Source organism: Harmonia axyridis, chromosome 4 (genome assembly GCF_914767665.1).
Source record: "Harmonia axyridis chromosome 4, icHarAxyr1.1, whole genome shotgun sequence".
NCBI lineage: Eukaryota > Metazoa > Arthropoda > Insecta > Coleoptera > Coccinellidae > Harmonia > Harmonia axyridis.
In genome coordinates, this window is record NC_059504.1 from 13733033 (window position 1) to 13757158 (window position 24126).

General features: G+C 37.3%; 1 protein-coding gene across 1 annotated transcript in view; it reads right to left on the reverse strand.

The window, feature by feature from the left end:
• LOC123677705 overlaps positions 1 to 24126 on the reverse strand; it is a 163951-nt gene that overhangs the window by 17266 nt on the left and 122559 nt on the right. The window contains exon 2 of the mRNA XM_045614388.1: positions 14300 to 14504. Coding sequence (XP_045470344.1) covers positions 14300 to 14504 — 205 coding nt within the window. The remainder of the gene's footprint in view (positions 1 to 14299; positions 14505 to 24126) is intronic.

A 24126-nucleotide genomic window follows, 5' to 3' on the forward strand; every position in this document is an offset into this window, starting at 1 on the left:
AGAAAAAAAAATTGTTTCGACAGTGTAGACAGAAGATTTACCATCGATTGATGACGTGATTCCATCACTGAATAATAAAGGATAAACTTTGAACCGGCGCATCCACCATATAGCAACGCCACTGAATTTTATACATCCATTTTTTTTTACGTTTTCCGATAACGACTTGCAGAAAAAATTTCTCAAAGTATGTGGATTAACCTTAAAAAAAACTGAAAGCACGAAAAATAGAAGAAATGAAACATTGCAAAGTTTACACGGAAACTCCTCAAGTTGAATTGTTTAAATCTCAATCGTACCTCGTGAACTATAATTCAGATTACGATGGAAATTTGTTTTCACATAAAGAGGAGCGTTGAATTAAACTTTTATATTGAAATCAGTTATACCCGATCGTTTGAGACCGTATTGTAGAAATATAGTATGTTTCTTTTAGCAGTTGGCATGCAATTCCAACGGTATGCACTTTGAAAACGAATACAAAGCCTGAAGTTTGTGCCGAGTAGTGAAAGGATTGTCTCGACAGTTTGGCATTTTCCATCGTCATGCCATTGCTAAATAATAGAGCGATAACTCTGAAAGTGGCGCATCCACCATTCAGTAACCCAATTAAATTCTTTTTCTCATCCATCAATCCCAACGGTATGAAAACCTTTGAAAACGCACACAAAACCGAAAGTACAGGGTAGTAGGATTGTATTCACAGATTGGTATTTTTCATCGATCGTTGACGTCATGCCATCGCTTAAAATAGTGTGTATTTTGAAACTGGCACATCCACCATTCAGCAACCCAATTGAATTCTATAACTCATCTATCAATTCCAACGGTATGCGCTTTGATGAAGTACACAAAACCTGAAGTTTTTGCTGAGTAGTGGAAGGATTTTTTCGACAGTTTAGCATTTTCCATTTATCGCTAAATGCCATTGCTAACTAATAATGTTTTCTTTGGAACCGGCGCATTCACCATTTGACAACCCAATTATATAACTCATCCACCAATTCGTCTCCCGACGTTTTCCGATAACGACCCGCAAAAGAAGAAGTCCCCAAAGCGCGCGAAGCCACCTAAAAAAAAATAGCGACCCCGAAAACGAGAGGAGAAATGGAACGTTCCAACGCCAAGACAACCAAAGCCCCCCAAAGTCGAATTGCCCGTTGAGTGCTCCTATAAATCTCGCATCTCTCCAGATAAACCGGGAAAGCGTGCATTTCCCAACGAACCGGCCCGTAAGACGGATCTCCCACCCGTTCGCCTCAATCAGGGGCGACTCGATCTGACCGGGATATCAATCCGCGGGGCCCTTTCCCCCCTCTGCCCCTGCGCACGTCTTCCTCAACGTTTTCCCTCTCCCCGGGAAAACAAATTTCCATTGAAAAGTTCGGGCGCCGCTTACGCCATCCGCGTTCTCATTAAAATGATGAAATATGTTGGCTGCGGTTCTCGGAGCGGGAATGCCGACCCTCAGACAGCGTTGCCGTCGTTACCATTTCAGGAATCCTCAGAAGGGAACGTTTGGATACGGTGAAATTTTGAACAAGTGTCGGTGGAGGCCGATTTAATTATTTTTGTGCTCTCTCCAGTGTTATTTCTGTGAAAACTTGGATGTTAAGTCAATTCAATCATTTTCATATACTATACTATCATATAATACAGATGGCGACAGTAGTTTTAGTATTATTGGTTGCTGAGCCTAATCATATGATATAACAGAAAAATTGATTCATGTCTGAAATTAATTATAATAGTATAATATTCCCCCGGTGGCTCATTGGTGAGACCGCTGGATTCGGAGGTAGCGGGTTCGAAGCCCGCTAGAGGAGGTACTTTTTTCGGAATTGAAAAATTGTCTGTAGTCATCAAATATTATGCTTTCATACATATTTTCGAATGCCTATTTAATATTGCATATTTTAAGTGGACAAATTGTCAACTAAGCTATTTTCTCGCACGTTGTAATGTGTGGGCGAATCAATTGCCTCATTCAATAATACATCTTATTTTCAATCATTCATTCAGAGATATTATTGCATTCTGATCAATCTACTATTTTGCAGGTAGTTATTATGAACACGCCTCATTTTACCTTAAGAAAATATTCTTTATTGATTTCGGTATTGTATAGATTTTTTTACTCTAGATGAAATAAGATATGAATCTATTGGAATGTCCAAGATTTTATACGTTAAATGTATAATAGAATAATATTCAAAGGTTTTTTTTCACATCATTGAATTTGTTCAACCCCCATTTGAAAGTAAACTCTAACAACAAATTTCGACCGAAAAGGCCATGAAAGTTTGATAAAAATTGGTTGTGGAAATTTTCTGTACGCTCGCAAACACGATAACTTTATGAATCGTAGAAATTTTACGGGTACGTTTAATGGCTAAATTCTGCATTTGAGTTCGTTAATGGATTCAATCCGTCCAACGGTTTTGAAGTAATTGCATCTGTTAATTCTGTTTTTCCAATAACTCAAAAAATCTACTGAGTTTTGAAATAGTAGCTCGTTATAAAAATTTCGTCATGATCCTTCAACTAGAAGGTTTCGCCTAATTTTGATGAAAGTTTGTATTGACATCGATAGATTCAGGTATTTAAAATTCAACGTCATGACTCATTCATCAGAAAGGAAAATAAGAAAAAGTTAAAAGACAATATTGAATTTTCAAGAACCTTGATATTAATTTCATAAAAAAAAATCGAAAAAGCTCTAAAAACTTGAATGTTTCATAGCTAATGGTCATGTGGTGAAGAACAAACTAGATTGGACAAACTAACAATGATATCAATTTGAAGTGAACACCTGTGTCATTCGAGTTTTCGTTTCTCTGCTTTTGATATTTTTTGGAATTTGATTTTGTACAATGAAATATGCGAGTTTGAACATACCCATTTTCAAGCAGGAGGGTGAATGAAAACTATCTGAACAGATTGCTTATTATATTAATGTATTAAATCGATGTAATCTCTACAAAAAGATACTATTACCCACATTAAAATGAAAATGAATAAAAATAGAAGCAATAAATAATAATGAACGCTTTCGTATATGGCACTTGATGGTTAATACTTCAAAGTGACGTCAAATTGAACTTTAGCGTCCCCATTGTATAACATTTTTTTCAAATTTTTTTTTTGATTGAAAATTTATACGAATTGAAATTGAACATTTTTTATGTGATCAATAAACGTCACTCTAAGATTTTTGAGAAGATTTTGAAAATCTGTCTAAGAGCCAATTGACTTGTATGAAAGTAGAATTGAAAAAAAATATCTGAAAACCTGACAATTTCAGAGAATGTGACTGTACGTATTCTGATGCTGGATTTATCCTTCGTTTAACTGATGATACGGAAATAGCGGCATCGCTGTTTGGGTCCTCTGGGACGCTATTCAGGCTGTTGTATTGCTGTTGCTGATACCGATTGGAGAACGTTGTAATTGCTGGATATTTTGAACGTCGGTGAAACGTGTTGATTACTCAGGAGAAATATACGTTAAGTGAACAGGGGTAAACTACCCTGGATGATAGAATTATCTGGCGAAGATTTATAGCCAGATGGAAAAATACTGCATTTTCACGCTAGGGATCATCATTTCCAATATATCAGGAGATATTTGGATCAAATAAAATCGGAAAGGGAATATTATGTAATGAATATTACACGATTACGAATTGAATATTTTAAATATTTAAACCATACGATAAACCTACATTATATTAAAAATAAAACATATCTATAACATTACTGTAATAAAATCGGACAGGAAAGATACGTGTCTTCAATATTACGTTACGAATTGAAAATCCAAAATATTTCAAAAATTTAATAAACCTATACTAGATTAAACATGAAATACATCTATGAAACTATTTCTGTAATCTAGGGATTCACGGCTTGGCTTGATTTTCAAGCTACTTGGCTTGAGCTTGACTTGATTTCAAGTACAACTCAAGTCAAGTAGTAGTTTTTCAATCTCAAGTCAAGTATTTATTTATCAAGTGATCGAATTAGTGTGTTAAGTAGTGTCATATCAATGAAAAAATGATAAAATGAGAAGTAACCTTGCAGAAAACTTTCATTTATTGAAATTATTGTATAAAAAAAACGAAAATATCTTTTTGAAATTGGAACATGAATTAAATCAAAACAAAATGAAAAATAATAAAAAAATAAAGTTTCTTAATATTGAGAAACCTCCAGGCTTTATTTGATTTCATAATTTTCCATCCAGGATCTGAAATACATGAGGCATCTTATAGATTTGTCGCCTAACCTATTGAAACTGTAAGAGCAACTCTTTCAACAGGAGAGGGGGATGCTGACGTTGATAAAAAAATAAAAAGTTTGGAAAGATATTTCCTTATTAAAATCTACCAAAAGATTTCATAGAAATGTGAGAAAACTACTAATAAAGTCACACTGGTGAATGCTTCAGTCTCTCGGTGATCGAGGGATCCCCTTAGTCCAAGCGCGCTTGATTGCAGAAATATATGCCGTGCGACGCGTGCATATCAAGCTCAAGTAATATCAAGAAGCTTGATATCAAGTCAAGCAATAAATATCTAAAATCAAGTCAAGTCAAGCTCAAGTATGTAATTTTTCACGAGCATGATTTTCAGTCGAGTAGTTGATTAAAATGAGCTACTTGGCTTGATGACTCTCTGCTGTAATCAGTCAGTGTAACATTTTCAGCCATCAAGTTCAGGTTAGGTATCAACTTCAAGTTGATGAAGATGTTTATAAGTTTTCTGAACTTCAATGTACCGATAAAAAAATCATATAAAATGCAAAATTAAGAAACGGACGTCTTCCTTATGATTATTTTGTTACCGATTATGTTAACTATTTGCTTGAAATGTTGTTCAAGTGTTTTGATTTTTGTTTTTTTGATTCATATCTAGAGGCAATAATGAAAATCTATTTAGAATAATACCACTTAAACTTTATTCTACTATACATTTACCGTCTACAATTCTCAATATCTTACAGACAACTGATTTATTGAAAAAAAATTTCCGAGATGTCGTTGTGTATATTCATATTGACATCTGGACTCCAGAGTAGAATTATGTATAAAATAATTTTATTGGATTAAGATTCCTTTTCAAGTTATAGCGTCGAATGGATATTTCGTTTATCGGTTAATCTTAGAATAACCACTTAAGTACCAATAACAAGTAAGAGCAATAAAATCCATTATAAAATACTAGTTGAGCAATAATCCAAATAAGTACATGTAACAAGCTATATCAATATGAAGATACGTACTGAATTTCTGTAATATTTTCAGGTTATATAAAATCTCCTTTATCAATTTTTTAAAATAAAAGTGTACCGATACAGGACTGACATGGATTTCCCGGATAGATTTGATGTCTATCCATTTTTCCCCCTGGAAATTTATAAAATATGCAGTAATCTACTCACGCTACATGGACCATGAACGATGGACTAACGTGTTCAACTGCAAACAAAGTGTTTACAGCACGGTTAACGCCCTTGGCGCTTGTAACTGAATTATAAATGGTCCTACACACCTGTGCGATAGCCTATTGCTATTTATTTTTGATGAGTCGGTTACATGGCCGTTATTACGTGATTTGAGCTGCGGTCAGTTCCCATCCGACTCTATTATTCGATATTCCTGCTGCACCGAATGAGCGTTATGTCCGATTTTCAGACAACTTTATGGAGGGTAATAAAGTTGAAAATCTGTCGATGTGTCATTTGAATCATTCAGTGAATGCATTGTGAAAAGTTTTTCAATGCATCAATGGACCAGGCACCTGAATGTATGAAAAATTGTTAATTAATTTCAAATTTTAGTATCTATTAATTTCAATTTAATTGAATTAATTTCAAATTTTAATATCTATTAATTTTTTAGAGCTTCATGTCCTGAGAAAGCTGATCAGAAAACTATAGTCAATGCTGGTTACCAATTTATAGAGTGTTTGAAGTACACAAAGTGATAAAAGCTGCAAAATGTAATATTAGCAAAAAGAAATCCATTACTTTTTCAATATATAGTTCAAGCTATATGTATCTGGCGTTGTATGAATCCGATCAGGTACCACTAGAAGGCGTTAGAAAGATGAGATTTAGTACTACGAAAACTTCTCTTACAGTTTAATGATTAGTTGACTCAGTTCAGTTTGAGCGCGCGTCGAAGATGGACTCTAGCAAAGAGAAAATACGCTATGTTTTACCGTTTTTCTTAGATAAAGGCGAAAATGCAATACAGGATAGTGTTTATGGCCTTGATACTGTAACAGCCAATCATGCGCAATTTTGGTTTGGATCATTTACGACAACGTCAAGCGAAAACGGTCGTGGTCAAAACGCGCTGTGGCGGAGGAAATGGTTGCCAAGCTAGGATTGACGGCCAGGAAGGTTTTGCTGTGTGTTTGGTGGAATTGGAAAGGAATTATCTACTATGAGCTGCTTCCCTTCTCACTCGGAACTGTACTGTCAACAATTGAACCGTCTGAAGGAAGAAATTGCCCAGAAGTGGTCAGCTATGGCCAATTGGAGATTGGATGTTTTCCATCATCAGAACAACGCCAGGTCACACACATCGATAGTGACTCTCCAGAATCATCATTATTTGATATTTTAGTGTTTTTTTAACATTTCTGAACATCATACCTACATAGTATCATACATCATTTTGAAGGGAAAAAAATAACGAATTCAATGAAGTAATGATATACATGGTGTTTCATTAAAAAAATATAGGTTTGTGTTGAATCTTCAAAACCATACACCGAAAAAAAAATTTGAGTACGCCACTGGATTCTACGCAGAATTTTGATTCAGACGTGGTTTTTAAATCAGCCTTATTTCTAATAACTTCGGAGATAAAGGAGGGGTCCGAAAAGTATCAATTTCCAAAACCGCCCTGTATCTCTTGAACGGAAACAGTTATGCAAAATCTGATTAGACCAACTTGAGTTTCACAAAAAAGTAGGACAGGAACGTGAAAATCGCAAGGCTCTATCTTAAATAACAAGCGAGAAACCTGGCTGTCTCACCCAAAATGGGATGCACTGTACAGCATATCATTCACGAATATTTGTTGATCAAAAGCAACAATGTGTAAATGGTTCTGAGCAGTGTTTGAAGCTATTCAAGTGCAATAAACCTGAATTTTTGCGTCGATATGACACAATGGATGGAACATGGCTCCATCATTTCACTCCGGAGTCCAATCAACTGTCAGCTGAGTGGACTGCGCACGATGAACCGAATCCAAAGCGAAGAAAAACACAACAGTCAGCTGGCAAGGTTATGGCCAGTATTCTGCGCAAGGTATAATGTTCATTGAATATTCAATTAAAACGATGGCAAAATTGCATGAATTGCTTCTGCATTCATCGTATTCGCCAGATCGGGCCCCCAGCGACTTTTTCCTGTTCTCAGACCTCAAAAGAATGCTTGATGGAAATAAATTTAGCGCCAATAAAGAAGTAATCGCCGAAACTGAGGCCTATTTTGAAGCGAAAGACGAATTTTACTACAAAAATAGTATCGAAAAGTTGGAAGATCGCTATAATCGCTGTATTGCCCTCGAAGGCAACTATATTGAATAATAAAATGGAATTTTGCCAAAAAAATGTGTTTTACTATGGTAGACCGGGGACTTTTCAATTGGCCTGTTAAAAACCTAGCACATTGCGTGCGGAAAACAAAAAGCAACTATGTATTTGAAATTTTTAGCACGGTGGGTATGGTCGTAGGTACAGGGTCCGGCAAAAAAACCTCCCTGATTTCAATAGGCATTTGCAAAAAGAATAAGAAACATATAGAACAATTACTTATATTTGTGAATAGCCTATATGATGCCATTTTACATCACTTAGTACACTTTATTTGGTTTTGAAAATTATGTCTGATAAATGATGTCCCCCATTGTTAAGACATTCATGACATTTCCTGGCCCCCAAGGCCACCCGACTTATCACCTTGTGATTTCTTTCTGTGGGGGTACCTAAAGGCTGAAGTGTACAAACATCGTCCCAGAACTCTGCAAGAACTAAAAGATGCCATTAGGCAGGAAGTGGCAGCCATTCCAAGGCTTCCGAAGAACTATGGACAACTTCAGGGAAAGACTTCGTGAATGTCTTAACAATGGGGGACATCATTTATCAGACATAATTTTCAAAACCAAGTAAAGTGTACTAAGTGATGTAAAATGGCATCATATAGGCTATTCACAAATATGAGTAATTGTTCTATATGTTTCTTATTCTTTTTGCAAATGCCTATTGAAATCAGGGAGGTTTTTTTGCCGGACCCTGTATATAGCACGTAATGCGCAATGCGAAGTCAAAACTGTCATCTACCCAGCTTCGTGCGTAATATGCTTGATATATGGATATTAAACTGTTTAACAGTTTACCAGTGAACATTCAAAGGTTATATGGTCATGAGTCTTTCGGGAAGTCACTTTATTGTTTTCTTTTACATATTGAAGAATTTTATTGTTCAAGTAGGGATAATGTAGTCGATATTTGAAATTTTTTTTTTTTTTTTCTTTTTAGGATGACCTGTTTTCCTTTCTACTTTGTATATATGGGAAATCAATGAAATATTGTTATTGTTATTATTGTAATTGTTATATGTATACTACTACGATTTTCCGAGCTTGCGAGACAATTTACACTTACCCAGAATGAATATATCAGTGCCTGGTTCAGCTACAAGTCTTAAACCTCTCGTTGATATGAGATGGGCAGAAGCAATGGAAATGTTCGGGATGAATCCTATTTTAAATCTCCCCTTTCGTTTTAAATCCCTTCCGGAATTTTCTCATCGTTTCCCTACTTCGGCCATAGCCGGTTCAAAAATCATCTCAAACAATGTGAGTTATTCGTTAACTTAGCGAGATTAAAACGACATTCAAGAGTTTTAATTACCTCTTCTTCGTGTTGGTCCCGCTTTGCGGTCGGAGGGTTCTCCGAGATTGATTTCGTGAAGTTGACAACCTCACTTTTACGATGCGGCTTTAACTGTCACTGGTGTTTTAAGCTCTAAGGTTGTGCGCTTTGCCGTTCTCGAAATATTTGGCGATACTTAAATTGGCAATCTCCATTAGTGCCGCTGTTGCAGTGTTGCAGGATGTTAGGAAAACATGCGACAAAAATTCTAGAGGTTATTCCTTGGAAAATTTGAAGGATATTTCATCCTTCGATAAATGTTGAAAAAGCGCTTTGTTGCAAAGATATAGGTCGAAAAACATATTCAAAAAATCCAATTTTTGTATTATCGAATTGTTATTGTAGGGTATACGGAGATCGATGGATTGGTCGGGGTGGACCTTACGTATGGCCTGCTCGATCCCCGGACTTAATCCTCCTGGATTATTTCCTATGGGGCCATCTAAAATTATTAGTTCATACTAGGCCAGTGGAAGATGTGGACGATTTAAAAGATAGGATAATTGCTGGGTGTAACTCGATGAGAAACGACCCTGGTGTTTTTGAAAGAGTTCGGCAGTCTATAGGGAGAAGATTGGAGGGTTGCATTCGAGCTGGAAGTAGCCATTTTCAACAATTGTTGTAGGTTGAGAAATGTTAGATGTCATCTTAAGTAATGAATTGTTATTTGTTGAAGATTTGTTCGTCCTATATCTTCAAACAAAGTGCTTTTTCAAAAATAATCAAGAGGTATTTTACTTAATTTTTCAGGTAGAATTGCTATATTTGGCACGGATCGTACCAAACTTGGATTGGGGACAGTATTCATTGCCCCAACGATAGCTGAATGCTCAGTAATTTGAAAATAAGGACAAAGTAATTTCGAAGTCATACATTAGAAGTAACCAAGATGCAAGTATTTACATTTTATACCCTGGATATTCAGAAGTAAATAATTTATTTGGCATTGATTAAAAGAGTTCCTCATTGAAGTTTTTACGATTCACTACTCGTTGATGAATTCAAATTTGCGTATTGGGGATCTGTACGCAATATTCATTACCTTGTTCTATTCAATGAACCAATTGGTTTTGTTTAACCGATAATTCACAGGAATTTATGTAGCAATTCTATCGGTAGATCTAACATGAATTTGGAATTGCTCATTTTATCGCCGTTATTTAACTTCAACATTCCTCAGAATTCCCCAGGAGTGTTAGTGAATTTGAAAATATTAAAATAAAAAAGCTGAAGTGCGGAATTAATTCCTTATTAATTTAGAATTGAATTGAACATTCACCTCCTGGTGAGATATCGATTCTAATAATGAGCCATTAGGAGAAAAAAAAGGATTGTGACGACAAAAAGCAATTAGACATAATGTCTGCGTCTAGCCGAAATTGTCGTTACAATACTTAATATAAATAAACCTGCATTAGTGTAACAATAATCTTTCGAGGTATTTTTTCATGATTGTTGTGCATATAACATTCTCATTCATAGGGTTCTCAGAAACATACAATAGAGAATATCTTTCCCCTACCCTGATAAGTGTGCAGGCACCATGATACAATTGCGCAGGCATACAACTTAGAGAATAAGAAAAGGGAGAAGAAATTCAAGGTGTACAATATGATTTTATGTTTGTAACCCAGGTATCAAACTGGGAAAAAGAGAGTTCAGTGGAATAAGTTACGAGGAGATGACCATTTGAGTTAGTAGAGTGTTGAAGGATGTTTCCAAGTGCTTGGCCACAATGAAGTTCTCGTCTGTTGTCCATCAGTGTTTTAATATTCCCCACGAAAACGCGATACCCCGAAAGTAGTAAGTACTCTTCCACTATTTCAGGATCAGATAGTAATCGATAAGATATATTCAAAATCAAGGGGTTGTACTCACCCCCGTTAGGGGGTTCTAATAACGAGGATGCGAAGAGCAGAAAACTTGTTCCCCCTCGAATCGGAAATTGATAGGTCCGAGCGTTTGGTGTTAAAAGTACAGAGTTTGAACTATTTAGAGGGTCACTTCAGGGATATCGAAATTAAATACAGGGTGGCTCGAATTACAAAAAAATTGCGTTATTTAGGGATGAGTGTGTTGGTGTGAACAGATCCGAAAGATTTCCATTGCTTCCCGAGATATCACGAAAAAACTGAAAATCGAGATTTAATTTTTTTTTTGTATAACTCATTTGGTTTATAGCTATTATTCAATATAGAGATACAAATGATGTCTTCAGATTTTTCTGTTTTCCATTGTTTCAGATAGTCAAGTGATGATTTCACATAACAACTCTTCAAATTTGCGTACCTAGACTTGATATTTTTGTAAAGTGTGATATAATGTTGAATTCGTAATTTTTTTCTTTATCATCTCATAAGGAAAACCAATATGGCATCCATAAAAAAAAATTGACTATCGCGTCTCTGAAATAATAGGAAACAGAAAAAATCTGACAACACCATTACAATCTTTATATTGGATAATGACTACAAACCGAATTCGTGAAGTTATCTCCAGAAACAAATGAAGTTGTACAGAAGAAAAGAAAATCTCGATTTTCAGTTTTTTCGAGATATCTCTGGTACCATTGAAGATATTTTGGATCTGTTAACACCAACACACTAATCCCTAAATAACGCAACTTTTTTTAAATTTAAGTCACCCTGTATCTCTAACGGTTTTTGATCTCCCTGTAGTGTTCCTCTAAATAGTTCTAACCCTGTATAACACAAACCTTTCTTCTTACTTTCACCTGTTATACAACGATCTAATGACACGGTTTCCAGTTAGTAGGGCAGTTCGAGGCCTCGATTCCAACCCCCACTCTCTTCTCAGTCCACATGCAGCCTCCCCAGCAGTCCCAAATCATATCAACCGTCCAAAAATCCTCGCTGTCCCTTTTATTAAACCTCACAGCCCCCCTCGATGCCGTATCGGCGTCAATAAAATGTCTAGCCTTAATGAATATCCACTTCCGGCGAGTGAAAAACAAACAGAAGCGCCGGCCGCCGAGATGCCAAGGCGGCAGCTAGCGCCCTCTGTCGGAGCGCGTTGCCATAGACGACCCTAGATCTCTCCCGCGATACGGAAGAGCCTTCCAGATGAATTTAGGTCTTATTTAAGCCCCCACCTGGATCTGGACTGGCGCGTTTTAAGTGGATTTGCTTCGATTTTCGGGGGAGGGGGTAGGATTGCCAGAGAGGAGGGGGGTTTGGGGATACGTGACGGTTATCGGAAAAATCTTGAATGGACGTTTCGGGGACGTGTGAAACCCGGGCGCTCTGGCGTCTTCGACGTCGCGGCGGTTGAAGAATGAGCTGAGTGGGATTGAAGTTTTTTTAGGATGAGTGTAGAATGTGGGTGGAGAATTTTTTTTTGGCGTTCTTTTTCGCTATTGTCTTTCTTTTTGTTCTGCATGTTGTTCGAAGAAGAAGAATGAAGGTTTTATCACCGAATATTCGAAGGTTTTAAGAAGGTAACACAAAAAACTGAGAAAAACCTTTATGTCACATTCTTCGTTATTTTTATTTAGATAAATTATAGTCTCTTGAAGTAGGTCAGAATATTTCTAATATTCTATATAATATTTCAAGTTCCCAGGAATTTATTTGGAAGTAAGGAATTTATTGCCTATATAGACCTTTCGAATATATCTCAGTATGCTAGTTTATTCGATTGTGTCGATTTGGTCACTTTCATTGCTCGAAATAGTACACGTGCTGCCGTGTGGCAATTTGATAACTCTTATTGGTAGGAGTTGTGCTCATCTTCCACATCTAATTAAAATGACTGGTTTAGGGACTTATAAAGAGCCGCTTAAGGAAATTCAATCGAACATCGATGAAGGATTCTACTGTCATAGAGAGTATGAATGAGGTTTTCAATGATTTAGACGATGGCGCTTGGCAAAATTCTGAAGCAAGTGATAAATAAACTGAAGATGAATATTTTGCAATGAAATATTTACCTCCAAATACTTTCAAAGTCAGTAATTATACCTCAAATTCAATTCAAAGATAATTATTTCGCATCCTAAGGACCGTCATACCACTGAAAAAAATATTTTTACCAAGAGGACTAGATGAGATAAACCAATATATAATTTCATCAATGGTAATACTTGTTTCCCTTATAGTCAGACAAAACATTTCCGAGTTCATCTGAAACACTTTTTTGCACTTATAGATTTATGCATCGATTATGTCATTATGGTTGATAATTTTTGGCACTGGTGTCATCAGAGAGAATTTTTTTCTGTTGTAGTGAAGGAACGTGACGAGAGTGGTTTCAACGCTTCAATAATGTGGTTTTGACGTCGAAGACCAGCATGGCGGTGGAAGAGAGAAGATTTTCGAAGATGCAGAATTGGAGGCATTACTTGATCAACACTAGTGTCAAACGCAACAAGGATTGTCAGGATCAATGGTAGTGATACAACAAACCATTTCAACCTCACCTGAAAGTCATAGGAATGATCTATAAACAAGGAAATTGGATGCCGTACGAGTTGAAGCCGAGGGATGATAAACGGCGTTTGCTTGCTTGTGAACAGCTGCTTGCAAGTCAAAGAAGAAAGGGATTTCTGCATCGTATTGGACACGAAAAATGGGTTCATTACGATAATACCAATGCAGAAAATCATGGGGATATCCCGGCCATGCTTCCACGTATTTGGTTGGACCAGCTCGGAGTAGTGTATCATGAGTTGTTAAAAACGACTGAAACAATCACAGGTAATCGTTATCGAATACAATTAATGAGTTTAATCCGAGCATTGAAAGATAAACGGCCGCAATACAATGATAGACATGATAATATGATTTTACAGCATGATAATGCTCGACCCTATGTTGAAGACTTTTTTTAAAGCGGAATTCGTACGCTGCCCGAAAAATGGGAGAAAGTAGTGGCCAGCGATAGACAATATTTTGAATCATAAATGTAGAACCAGTTTTTCATGATAAAGTCTCGAATTTCTGAAAAAAACGGCGGAAGCAAAGTTGTACGCCCATTTATTTTCCATTCTAGGGTTTGAAAAACATGCGCCCATGGTTGTGGCATGACATCAAATGGAAATCTGGACAAACGGTTTCATAGAGTCTTTGAAGTAAGATTGAAAGAACTATAACTATGTAGAAATTACTAAATTATATATTTTTCTGTGATATTTTTGATTTCGAAGAATTTATCTATGTCTAATAGATTATATTCATTATCAAGTGTGAATTTCTTCTTTTCTTCACGAACTCTTGTTACTAAGTTATTCCTGTTATATTGAAGAAATAAATAAAAAAAATAAAACAAATTTTTTCATGAGAAGCAACTCCAAACCGCTTCCAACGAAATTCCAAAAAAAAAACTTACCCAGACATATAAATGTAGGCTCTCCAGCGTATTGAGGCGTGGGATGTGTGGTGGTCTCCCCTGGGATTACGGTCATATCACCGGGCAGCAGGTACGGGCACTGCCTCTCGACGTCTTGGCAGATGCTGAGGCACGGTCGCACGCGACGTTTCGCCCGTGTGAAGTGAGGCAAAAAGGTACTGCACACCCATCGTCTGTACGCCTCCTGCGAAAAAGAGCGAAAATGAGAGTTGGAGGGGGAGCTGCCACATCCGGAGTTCAATCTATATTCTAATGGGATATTTGTTTGGACGTGGGGGTTTGAATATATCAGGGTTGGGGTGATTGAGTGTTGTAGGGGGTAGCTCACATTTTCCCTCTGAGGGGAATCTGGAAGTTGACAATTTTTAGGAATCTTTTATTGCTTATTTGTGTATCAACGTTGAAATTCTTCAAAGTCGCCCAACTGCCATGTCTCCTTTGATTATGACACAGTCTGTACATCAAACATTAGTGTTGTTGACGTATTAACCAGTGTTTTGAAAATAAATAGCTGTAAAATTGAATTGAGGAATCACTTAAAGCAATACAATGTATCACTCTGCTATTCTTATTCTATCAATGGCATGACGTCACTGATGACGCATTCGATTCCCGCTGCATCCACCTCGAAAACACCACAACCCCTTTGCTGTGTTGCCGATATACAAATTCTGACTTTGCGTTTTTATTTTATTCGTGATAATTATTGATTTTGGTTGTTTTCGATTCAGTTCTCATCTACTCTTCAAAAAGAGGCATACTGCTAGGATGGGTCCCAAAAATGAATCATCTCTTCAGAAATCTATTCGAAATACCAAAGAAGAATCTGATAAAATATAGAAGGAGGAAAATTTGAAAAAAGTTGATATAAATACAAAAATACAAGACGATATGAAAAATATTATTAATAGAAAACACACTCTTGTACCTAAAACAAAGAATAATACAATAGAAAAATAAAAAGAAATAAATAATAAGGCCATCCAAAAATCTGAGAGTGGAGAAGACTTTTGGAAAGTTATTGGATCCAGGGAGAGCATAAAACCTCTTTTGAAGAAACTTCAATTGAGGACATATCAACTGATTAAAGAAACAGAGGAAAAATAAATAGTTCAAAAGAAACTATATGAGGATGAACCTGTTTTGAAGAAAGTTGAAAAAAACACATTTATTGAAGATAATAAGAAGGCAATAGTAGAAGAGGAAAAAAAGAAGACGAAAAAAAAGGCCTGTACCGTGGCGCACAGATGGCATCACCAGTGCCATATTCCATTTTTTCTCGATAATAATAAGCTTCAAAAGAAAAGTGTTAAAGTTTCGGAAAATAGAGTCAAGTCTGGATCGATATATCGAAGATTGAGTGATGCTACATCTGTTGTGCAGCAATTTTGAAAAAACATCCTCAAATTAAAAAGAAAAAAAAATTTTTTCATCGAGACAATGCTTCTTGTCATAAATCGATGAGAACTATGGTCAAATTGAACCAATTGCGCTTCCAACTTGTTGACCATCCAGCTCATTTTCCATATCCGGCTCCTGGTGACTACTGACTTCTTGCAGACCTCAACAGAATGATCCAGGGAAAAAAATTTGGCTCTAATGAAGAAATGATTGTCGAAATTGAAGGCTATTTCGAAAGCAATTACAAATTTTCCTATAGAAAAAGTATTGAAAAGTTAGAGGAGCGTTGAGTGTATGTTTCACCCTTGGAGGTGAATATTAGTTCAATTGAAAAGTCCCCGGTTTGATGCACAGATGGCGGTGCTACGATATGTGTTAAAATTTGACAGCAGTCTGACCATTAGTTTGTGAGATATTGTGTTGTCAGTGTAGCTACATCATATCATTCACGTATATTTGTACATGAGAAAGCTGTGTGCAAAATGGATGCCGCGCTCACAATCGATCAAGAGCAACAACGTATTAATGATTCTGAGCAGTGTTTGAAGCTGTTTAAGTGCAATAAACCTGAATTTTTGCAAGGAGTAAAGAGAAAAACTAAAGTAAACATTCACTTTTTCAGGGGTATTGAATTTCGATTCGGAATTGTTTTTTCGGTACACCAAAACACAGTTATTTCATGACTCAATCTTCAAAGATTCTAGTTTGACGAAAGTTATTAACCTAGAATTGGCAAATTTGATTACAACATTTTTTCAACTGAGACTTCGTTAGACATCATAATTACATCTGATCAGCATAAAATCCAACTCTACCACCAAAAAAGTTCTAAAATACGGATGAATCCTCTTTACGACTCAAAAAACAAAAAACACACAGTAATCTCTTGAAAACCTCGAACTGAAGGTGCAATTAAAGAATCAAAGCAAAACTTAATGAATGAATAACATCCCATAACGACTACATTTTTCAGGCTCATAAACCCCAAGAACCAAACCGGCAACATTTCCTCTCAGCAATTGTTAGCCTGCATTTATATAACGTAGTCGTTCAGGCTTGCCTCTAATTCAACTACGATGCACTTCTCTGAACTTCACAGTACTCACTGCTTTGGCTTCAGTTAACCGAGCTATTAACCACTTAAGTTCCATTAAATGGGAAACTTTTCAAGACAAATCCACGTTTATATCGCAGTTGCTAACGAGTTAAGGGATGGCGTTTGTTTGTTCACACATCGATTTCAATTGGGACTAGTGCTGAATTTATATGGAGTCGTAATATGGGGATTTACATAATATAACTCGAGATTTTACGACGGAGATTCTTAGCGTAGCGTATAAATTCTGATGGCAATCTTGCATGTTTCAGCGGGATTGACGGCTGCTTTATCAAGTGATTTTGAAACAGAAGTATTGAATATAGATGTTGATACTTCAACATCTATATTCAATAACCATCAATTCTCTTTTACCTTGACCAATAGACAGTGAACATCGACGTCAACTTAACTCATTCTTGTGTAGAACGAATCAATTTCAAGATATGTCAGCATTCATATTCATATACTAACTGACAGAAACTGAAACACCTAGAAGGAGCTGTTTAAATTTGAATTTCTTTTTGGTAAAACATAGATAGTATAGCAAGGAGTAACTGATTGAAATTTGGAGAAAAAAACGAAGGGTTTAAAATTTTTTTTAATAAATTTGTTAATGATGTATTTGTCCACCGCGATTATTTATACACTCCCCAACACGTCTCGGCATTGATGCAATGAGATGGTCTTTTTCCTCTTGAGGGATACTATCCCAAGCTACCTGTACTTCATGTCTCAGAGCCGCCAAAGTCCGTGGGGGCTGGGTTAACTTTCCAAGCCTTCTACCCATGATGTCCCAAACATGCTCTATGGTCGAAAGATTGGGGGATCTGGGCGACCATGGCAGAAGATTCACATGGGTCGCTTCGAAAAAGTTTAAACTAACTCTGGCATTTTGAGATCGGGCGTTATCTTGCTGAAATATTGGATTCTTAAGCCGGTTAAGGTAAGGGAGAACATACGGCTCTACAATTTTTTGGAGGTAACCCAATGTTGTCATGTTACCTCGAATAAAGACTAAAGGTGCACTTGCATGTGCAATAGCACCCTATACCATGACGCCTACTGTTCGGTGTACATGACGCTCAACATCCAATGAGGTTCACGTCTTTCTCCCCGATGTTTAACCCTTCAGCCATCATGTACACCCAAGGAGAATCGAAATTCATTAGAAAAGACGACCTGATGCACATTCCAATGTTGATCACTGTAATCGTTGCCGACGATGCTCAACCGTCAGAGGTAACACAAGATGGGGTCGATAATGCTGCAGTCCAAGACCTTATTTGGCGGTAAACCGTTCGGACAGTTACAGGATGGCCTTGTTCTCCTAACCACTCATCAGCCAAAGATCGAGTTGTCGCTAATCGGTCTCTAATGGCCATAAGTCTCAGATGTCGATCTTGAACTTCATTTGTGCCCCTTCAACGTCCGGTGCCTACTCTTCTTCGATTTTGGGCATTATCAAACCGCGCTTCTCAAAATCTCATAACAGTAGTTGGATTTCTGTTCGTACGGTTAGCTATTTCTCGAAATGATATATTCTGCGATATATTCTGCTTACACGTGCTTTACACATTTAAACAACAACTAAACATCGACTTTGGATCTCCTCGAACAGCTGGTTTGTTGTAAAATTAAAAAAACTTGCAAAAAAGGACGACAATATTCAAGTTACAAAATTGTTTGCATGAAAAAACAATCAAAATTCAATCATTTACTCCTTGCTATACGATCTATCTTTTACCAATGAAATTAAAATTTAAACAGCTCCTTCTGGGTATTGCAGTTTCTTTGTCAGTTAATATATATATAGAGTGTGACACGGTTAGCTCCTACTTAAAAAAAAATAGGGTAGAGGAATAGGTAGCTCCATTTGGGGGGTAGGTTTCATTTGAATAAGAGGATTAAGTAGTTTTTGTCGTCATTGTGACTTAGTTAGGAGAATATCGTGGTTTTGTTCATGACTTTCAATGAAAAAGACTACAGAGAGCATTCAGCACGTAGTGCTGATTATCTCCTTCTGATATTGTTTTTAACAACTCTGCCAATTTTTGAAGAACCTATTGTTTGATTCTGTGCACCGAAAAAAAAGCGTTTTCCGCTGATTTTGACCACTGATCTCAAGATCTACCCATAAAAGAGAATGGATGTCAGAAATTGACTCCAATGGCTTCAAGTAGTGGCGTGTTGATATTTACCAGGTGATCCTTCAATAAACTCTTCTGATGCGGGTTTGTGGATGATCAAAGATGCTCGAGGGTGTGTGGATGAGTAAACCCACCATTACTGGTAAACCTGCAACTCTCTAAAACTTCACAAAATGCCTCTCCACAGCCCAGTTAATGTTTGGTGTGATGTGAACTCTTTTGCGCCAAATATTGAGTAATTGATCGAAAAGCATGATCTAGAAAACATCTGGTTCCAATTAAATGGTGTTGCAACACACATAGTTCGTCTTCTACGCTTTATTTTTCAGAAAATATTCCCTGGATGGGTCAACTTTCTGCACGACCAACTTCAATGCACTCCAGATTTGAGAACCTCTAATTTTTTTTGACAAGACAGAATTCTTGGCTGAAAGATTTAAGAACATGCAGATACATCTAGAATTTTGAATGCCAGATGGATTGCCAACCTTCTTTAGGAGACGGCGTACTAAGAAGAAGATTTTTTTTATAGTTAGGTTACATCAAAGCCAAGATTTTTAAGCATCTTCTAACGATTCTGAATGATCTGAAGATCGGAATTGAAGGAAAAAACTACCAAATAATTCCACTAGTCGACTTATACACAGGGCGAGTGTTTGACTTTAGTGTGAAGGTTTCCAGGGGTGGCAGAGCTCAATATGAAAATTTGAAATGGTTAAATATTTTCATTTAAGTCGAATAAGAAAAAATGGTAGAGAAAAAAGTGTTCCCTTTGACCTCAAGAATCTACTGTTAAAATATATGAGACAACTCAAAGACTCTTCCTCTATTAGGTTAAAATAATTTATGTTTGAATTTCTCATTGTTTTCCAATGTTGAAGATGTTATTCCTTCTGGGCGTGACATCCCTAATACCACCGAGTGTATTTTTCCCGAGCATCCGAATTCTCCCCCATGTTTTTCGTTGTCTCCCGTTTGCATTAGCAAGTCTCATTCTCGTAGGAAAGTTACAAGCCCTGATCGGATAACGCCACTGGCGACGGTTAGGGGGCCCTCGGTCTCCGTTTCCTATTCCATGAAGTGTACCAAATTAGCTTCAAAAACTCGCCTAATTAAACAAGTTTCTAGACTATGAAATCTACCGTTCCGAATGCTCTGACGAAGTTGGGAAAAACTCATGGCGGTTGGGATTACAGGAAATTACGTTGCTTTTTTCGACGCGTCCCCTTGTTTCCGGATAGGCTGCGAGATATAGGGTGTCCCCAGGAAATATTCATGAGAAATGTGATAGATGAATGGAGGGGGAAAATTAGAAAGTTTGGTTTTCCTGTTTTCCTGGATGTATCTCAGTCAATATCATTATTTTTCAATTACGAGGTTATTTCATTTGTAAATCTCAACAATTTCTAGTTTGGTAGGTTTGAATTTGTAGTGACTCTGTCTGCTTACAGATGGCGCTATGAGTTTTTGCGCCACGCTACTTTGGTCCTGGCGGATTTGAATGGGTCGTCGCGTTGCAACAGAGTCACTTCTCCACGATGGTATGAGAAGGCAGAGATCGCTGGATAGCCTTACTAAGGAATCCACCAGCGATCTCGGGACGAAACATCAAACCCCTGGGAGAGGGCGCACTTCGTAACTTGACTCGAGACACGAAAACGACTCGCAAAAATTATTGGGGCTGCATAATCGAAGTAGGTCCTGTCCATGTTACTAGACGGTCGACCACAGTTGTCGATGTGAAAGTTGAATATTTTAATGAAATGAATAAAGTCTGAAACTTTGTACGAACTGGCATACGAAGAATATGTGATGGGCAAAACATCCAGGAGTGGATTACCAATGGAAAGAGAGAAAGAAACACGCACACAAAGAGAATGGGACAGCAAGGAATCGTGAAAGGAGCTAGAGATAGATATCCTCTAGGAAGGAAAAGACTCGGCCGTCCTACGAAGAGATGGGGTGACAATTCACGCTCTGAATAGGAACATCATCGATGGAGAACAGGCTTTAAGCCTATGGTGAAAGTGGAAAGAAGAAGAAGAAGAATAAAGTCTGGTATGAACGAGTTCCTACTACTTGTTTCAAATTGCAAAGGATGGTAAGAGATTTGTTGAAGTTGTGTCCAACCTTCATTAAATGGTCACGGTACATTGAGAAGAAGAATGAAGTACTTACGTATGCAACCCATCCATACAGAACTTTTCTCAACGTGGTTATGACAAGGATATTTACGGTTACCAACAATAACGAATGATGAAGTGAATGAACATTATGAATATGTTATATAAATGTGTGTTGTAAAATATATAATTCCATGTTATCTCAGAAAGACCCTCAATGAGAATCATTTGTTCAACACTATTAGATGGTGCTAATAAAAAATATTTGAGACATTGACTCAGTGTTTCTATTTATAATTTTGTTTTCAAATTCAAATTCTTAATTTTGAGTTGAGTATTAAAACTTATTATTATTCCACTGAATCGGGGTCGTTACGGCTCTGTTAGACTGCCAGGAACTGCGACCAAATTGATCTCTTGTTTTCAACCCTACCAATTCATACAAACCAAGGAAGGCTGTCGATGCTGTTAACGAAACACATCCTTAGAGACTCCTAAGGCTATTACTTCGTGTGTGTCTAGAACTGACTTCCCCATATGAGTGTTTTTTAGGCCAGTCACCTCCGGGCATTTGCACACTATGTGTTCGGCTGTTTCTACCTATTTTCCACAGAGTCTGCAAATCTCATCTGCTGACTTATCCATGAGGTACGAAAGGTATTTGCACCGACAAAAGTCCTGTCAGCAGTACCACCATTATCCGAAGCTCAGCTCGTGGTAGCTTCAGGAGAATTCTGGATAAGTCGGTGAAAGCACTACAAATTTCTTTGCCAGAGCAAGACCCAGATTATTCATCCCCCATTGTTGGACCGCTGCCTTGTATTGGTATTTTCCAATCCAGCAGAAGGGCTCAGGACCAACAGGTTATTAAAACGTATCTTTGATGCATTTATTTAATTCACATTTCCTAGAGAAGTTAATCGGAACAATAATTCTTATTACTATCAATTATAATATATTTATATCTTAACCACCAATAATCTTATAATGTTGAGCAAATGATTCTCAAAGAGGAGCTTTCCCTTCACCTAAAAATGGCGTGTGATATTCTCAAGACTATAGAGCTCGACCTCTAGGTTCTGTTGTTAGTATTTTGCTTCCCTTTTGAGATTGGGCTAGTTTAGTGGACATGCTGGTAATGTAATCCTTACCGCTGCACCTCCGGTGCTAATGCAGGCTCTAATAAAAAGCGTCTTTTATCTTTATACAACAATAAATAAACAAAATACATATATATTTCTTGAGAACACTTCATTACGATTAAATCTGGCAATGAATTCACAGCTTCAAAGGAAATAAAAGGACCCAAGTTCGATCCTTGAAGAACACCAAAAAATGCGCGAACCCTCTTTCCAACGCTTACCGATGAAACGAAAGTAAAGGAATCCAGCCGAGCCCAACCCTGTCCAAACCTAGTTTCCTATTGTTGGAGGAATCGATCCCCGAACACCAGCTGGCACTAGGGAAGGGCGGTGTCCCCAGCCCCAGTTTCTCCGATTCCCTCTTCGCCCCCTCCCCAAACCAACGCCGTTATCCTATGGACGTATACTTCGTTGCTCATTCATTCCTACCTGGGCTGACGTAGCATCACGGGAAGCCGTCGCTTCATGTCACTCCGGCTCAGGTAAATCCAGACGGAACGGGCGGAAACATCGCACCAGCTTCTGAACTGGATTTGGACAGAGGCTGCACTTGTTTGGATATCTTCCCCCCTCTTTTTTTTTTCGACGTTGGCGTGGCTTTCTTCTTGTCGGTTCGCTTCCAAATTATTCACGGTTTATTTGGATTATGCAGCGCAACTGCTGGATTATTGGATTTATGGTATATTCCACGACATTTCTGAGCTATATATGAAACAGAGTTGGGGTGGGGAATACTCTTTATACTTCGAAGAACGGTTAGATCGATTTTCATGATCTTTGATTTATTGTATTTATGTGAATAGAAGACTTATTACCGATACATCAAAAACATTCACAAAAAGAATTTGAAAATAATAAACCAATTAGACTATATTCGTGAAAACGACGAGTATGGAAGGTATGGACAAAGCCAGGCCTCTTCTCTGTAATGAAAATAAATGATGGTGGACGTTTTTGTACTAATGCAGTTAGGTCCAAATCATTTTGGTGTTAATGGAAATCCATTCATTTATTGATTCACCCTGGGGTTTTTTGAGCGAATGTTGTCTTCTTCAATAATCACGGTAGGGACAATCTTGCTGTATTTCATAGTGATGCTCAGTTCCACCTCGCCTCTTCTGAGTTGTTATTCTCTTCTTAACCTTAACCATAAACTAAGGTTCGTAAAGAGCTACGTTTGGTCGGTGTTTCTTTATAGTATATAAGGTTGGTCATTGAAGGCGAACGCAATAAACAAATTGGAAGCTTTCAAGATGTGGTAATATCGCAGAATTTTTAAGGTAGCGTGGACGGCAAGGATGACAAATGAAGTTCTAAGACATGTTAACAAACAATGTGAACTGGTTAACGTGATCAAAAAGAGGAGAACAGCTTATCTAGGGCATATAATTCGAAACACGAAATATTAGTTCTTGCATTTGTTAATTGAAGGTAAGATCGAAGGTCGGAGAGGAATCGGGCAGAAGAAAATGTCTTGGCTACGAAATATCAGGCAATGGACAGGACTACACGATGTACAGTCATTGATACACACCGCAAAAAATGAAGAAGCAATGAAAAATGTTATCGCAAACATCCATTAGTGGATATGCATCATAAGAAGAAGAATTCTCTTCTTGGATGCTTGAGCTATTCCAATTTTGAAGAAGTCAAGTCGGCTGATATCTTCAAATTCCTGAACTCACTCAGGCCAAGCAGAACCTCTTTATTGCGAAAAATGTACCTTTCATTAATGAAAACCATCCCCACCAAGTCGTTCAATATCCTCTAAGTGGTTCACAGATGAACCCATGCAATTAGTTCTGAGATCGTCTGAGAATTTTCGTGGATCCTCTTAGTACTATTAACCATAAACGATTGTCTGCTCGTTTGGACCTGTCAAAATCTTATTCAA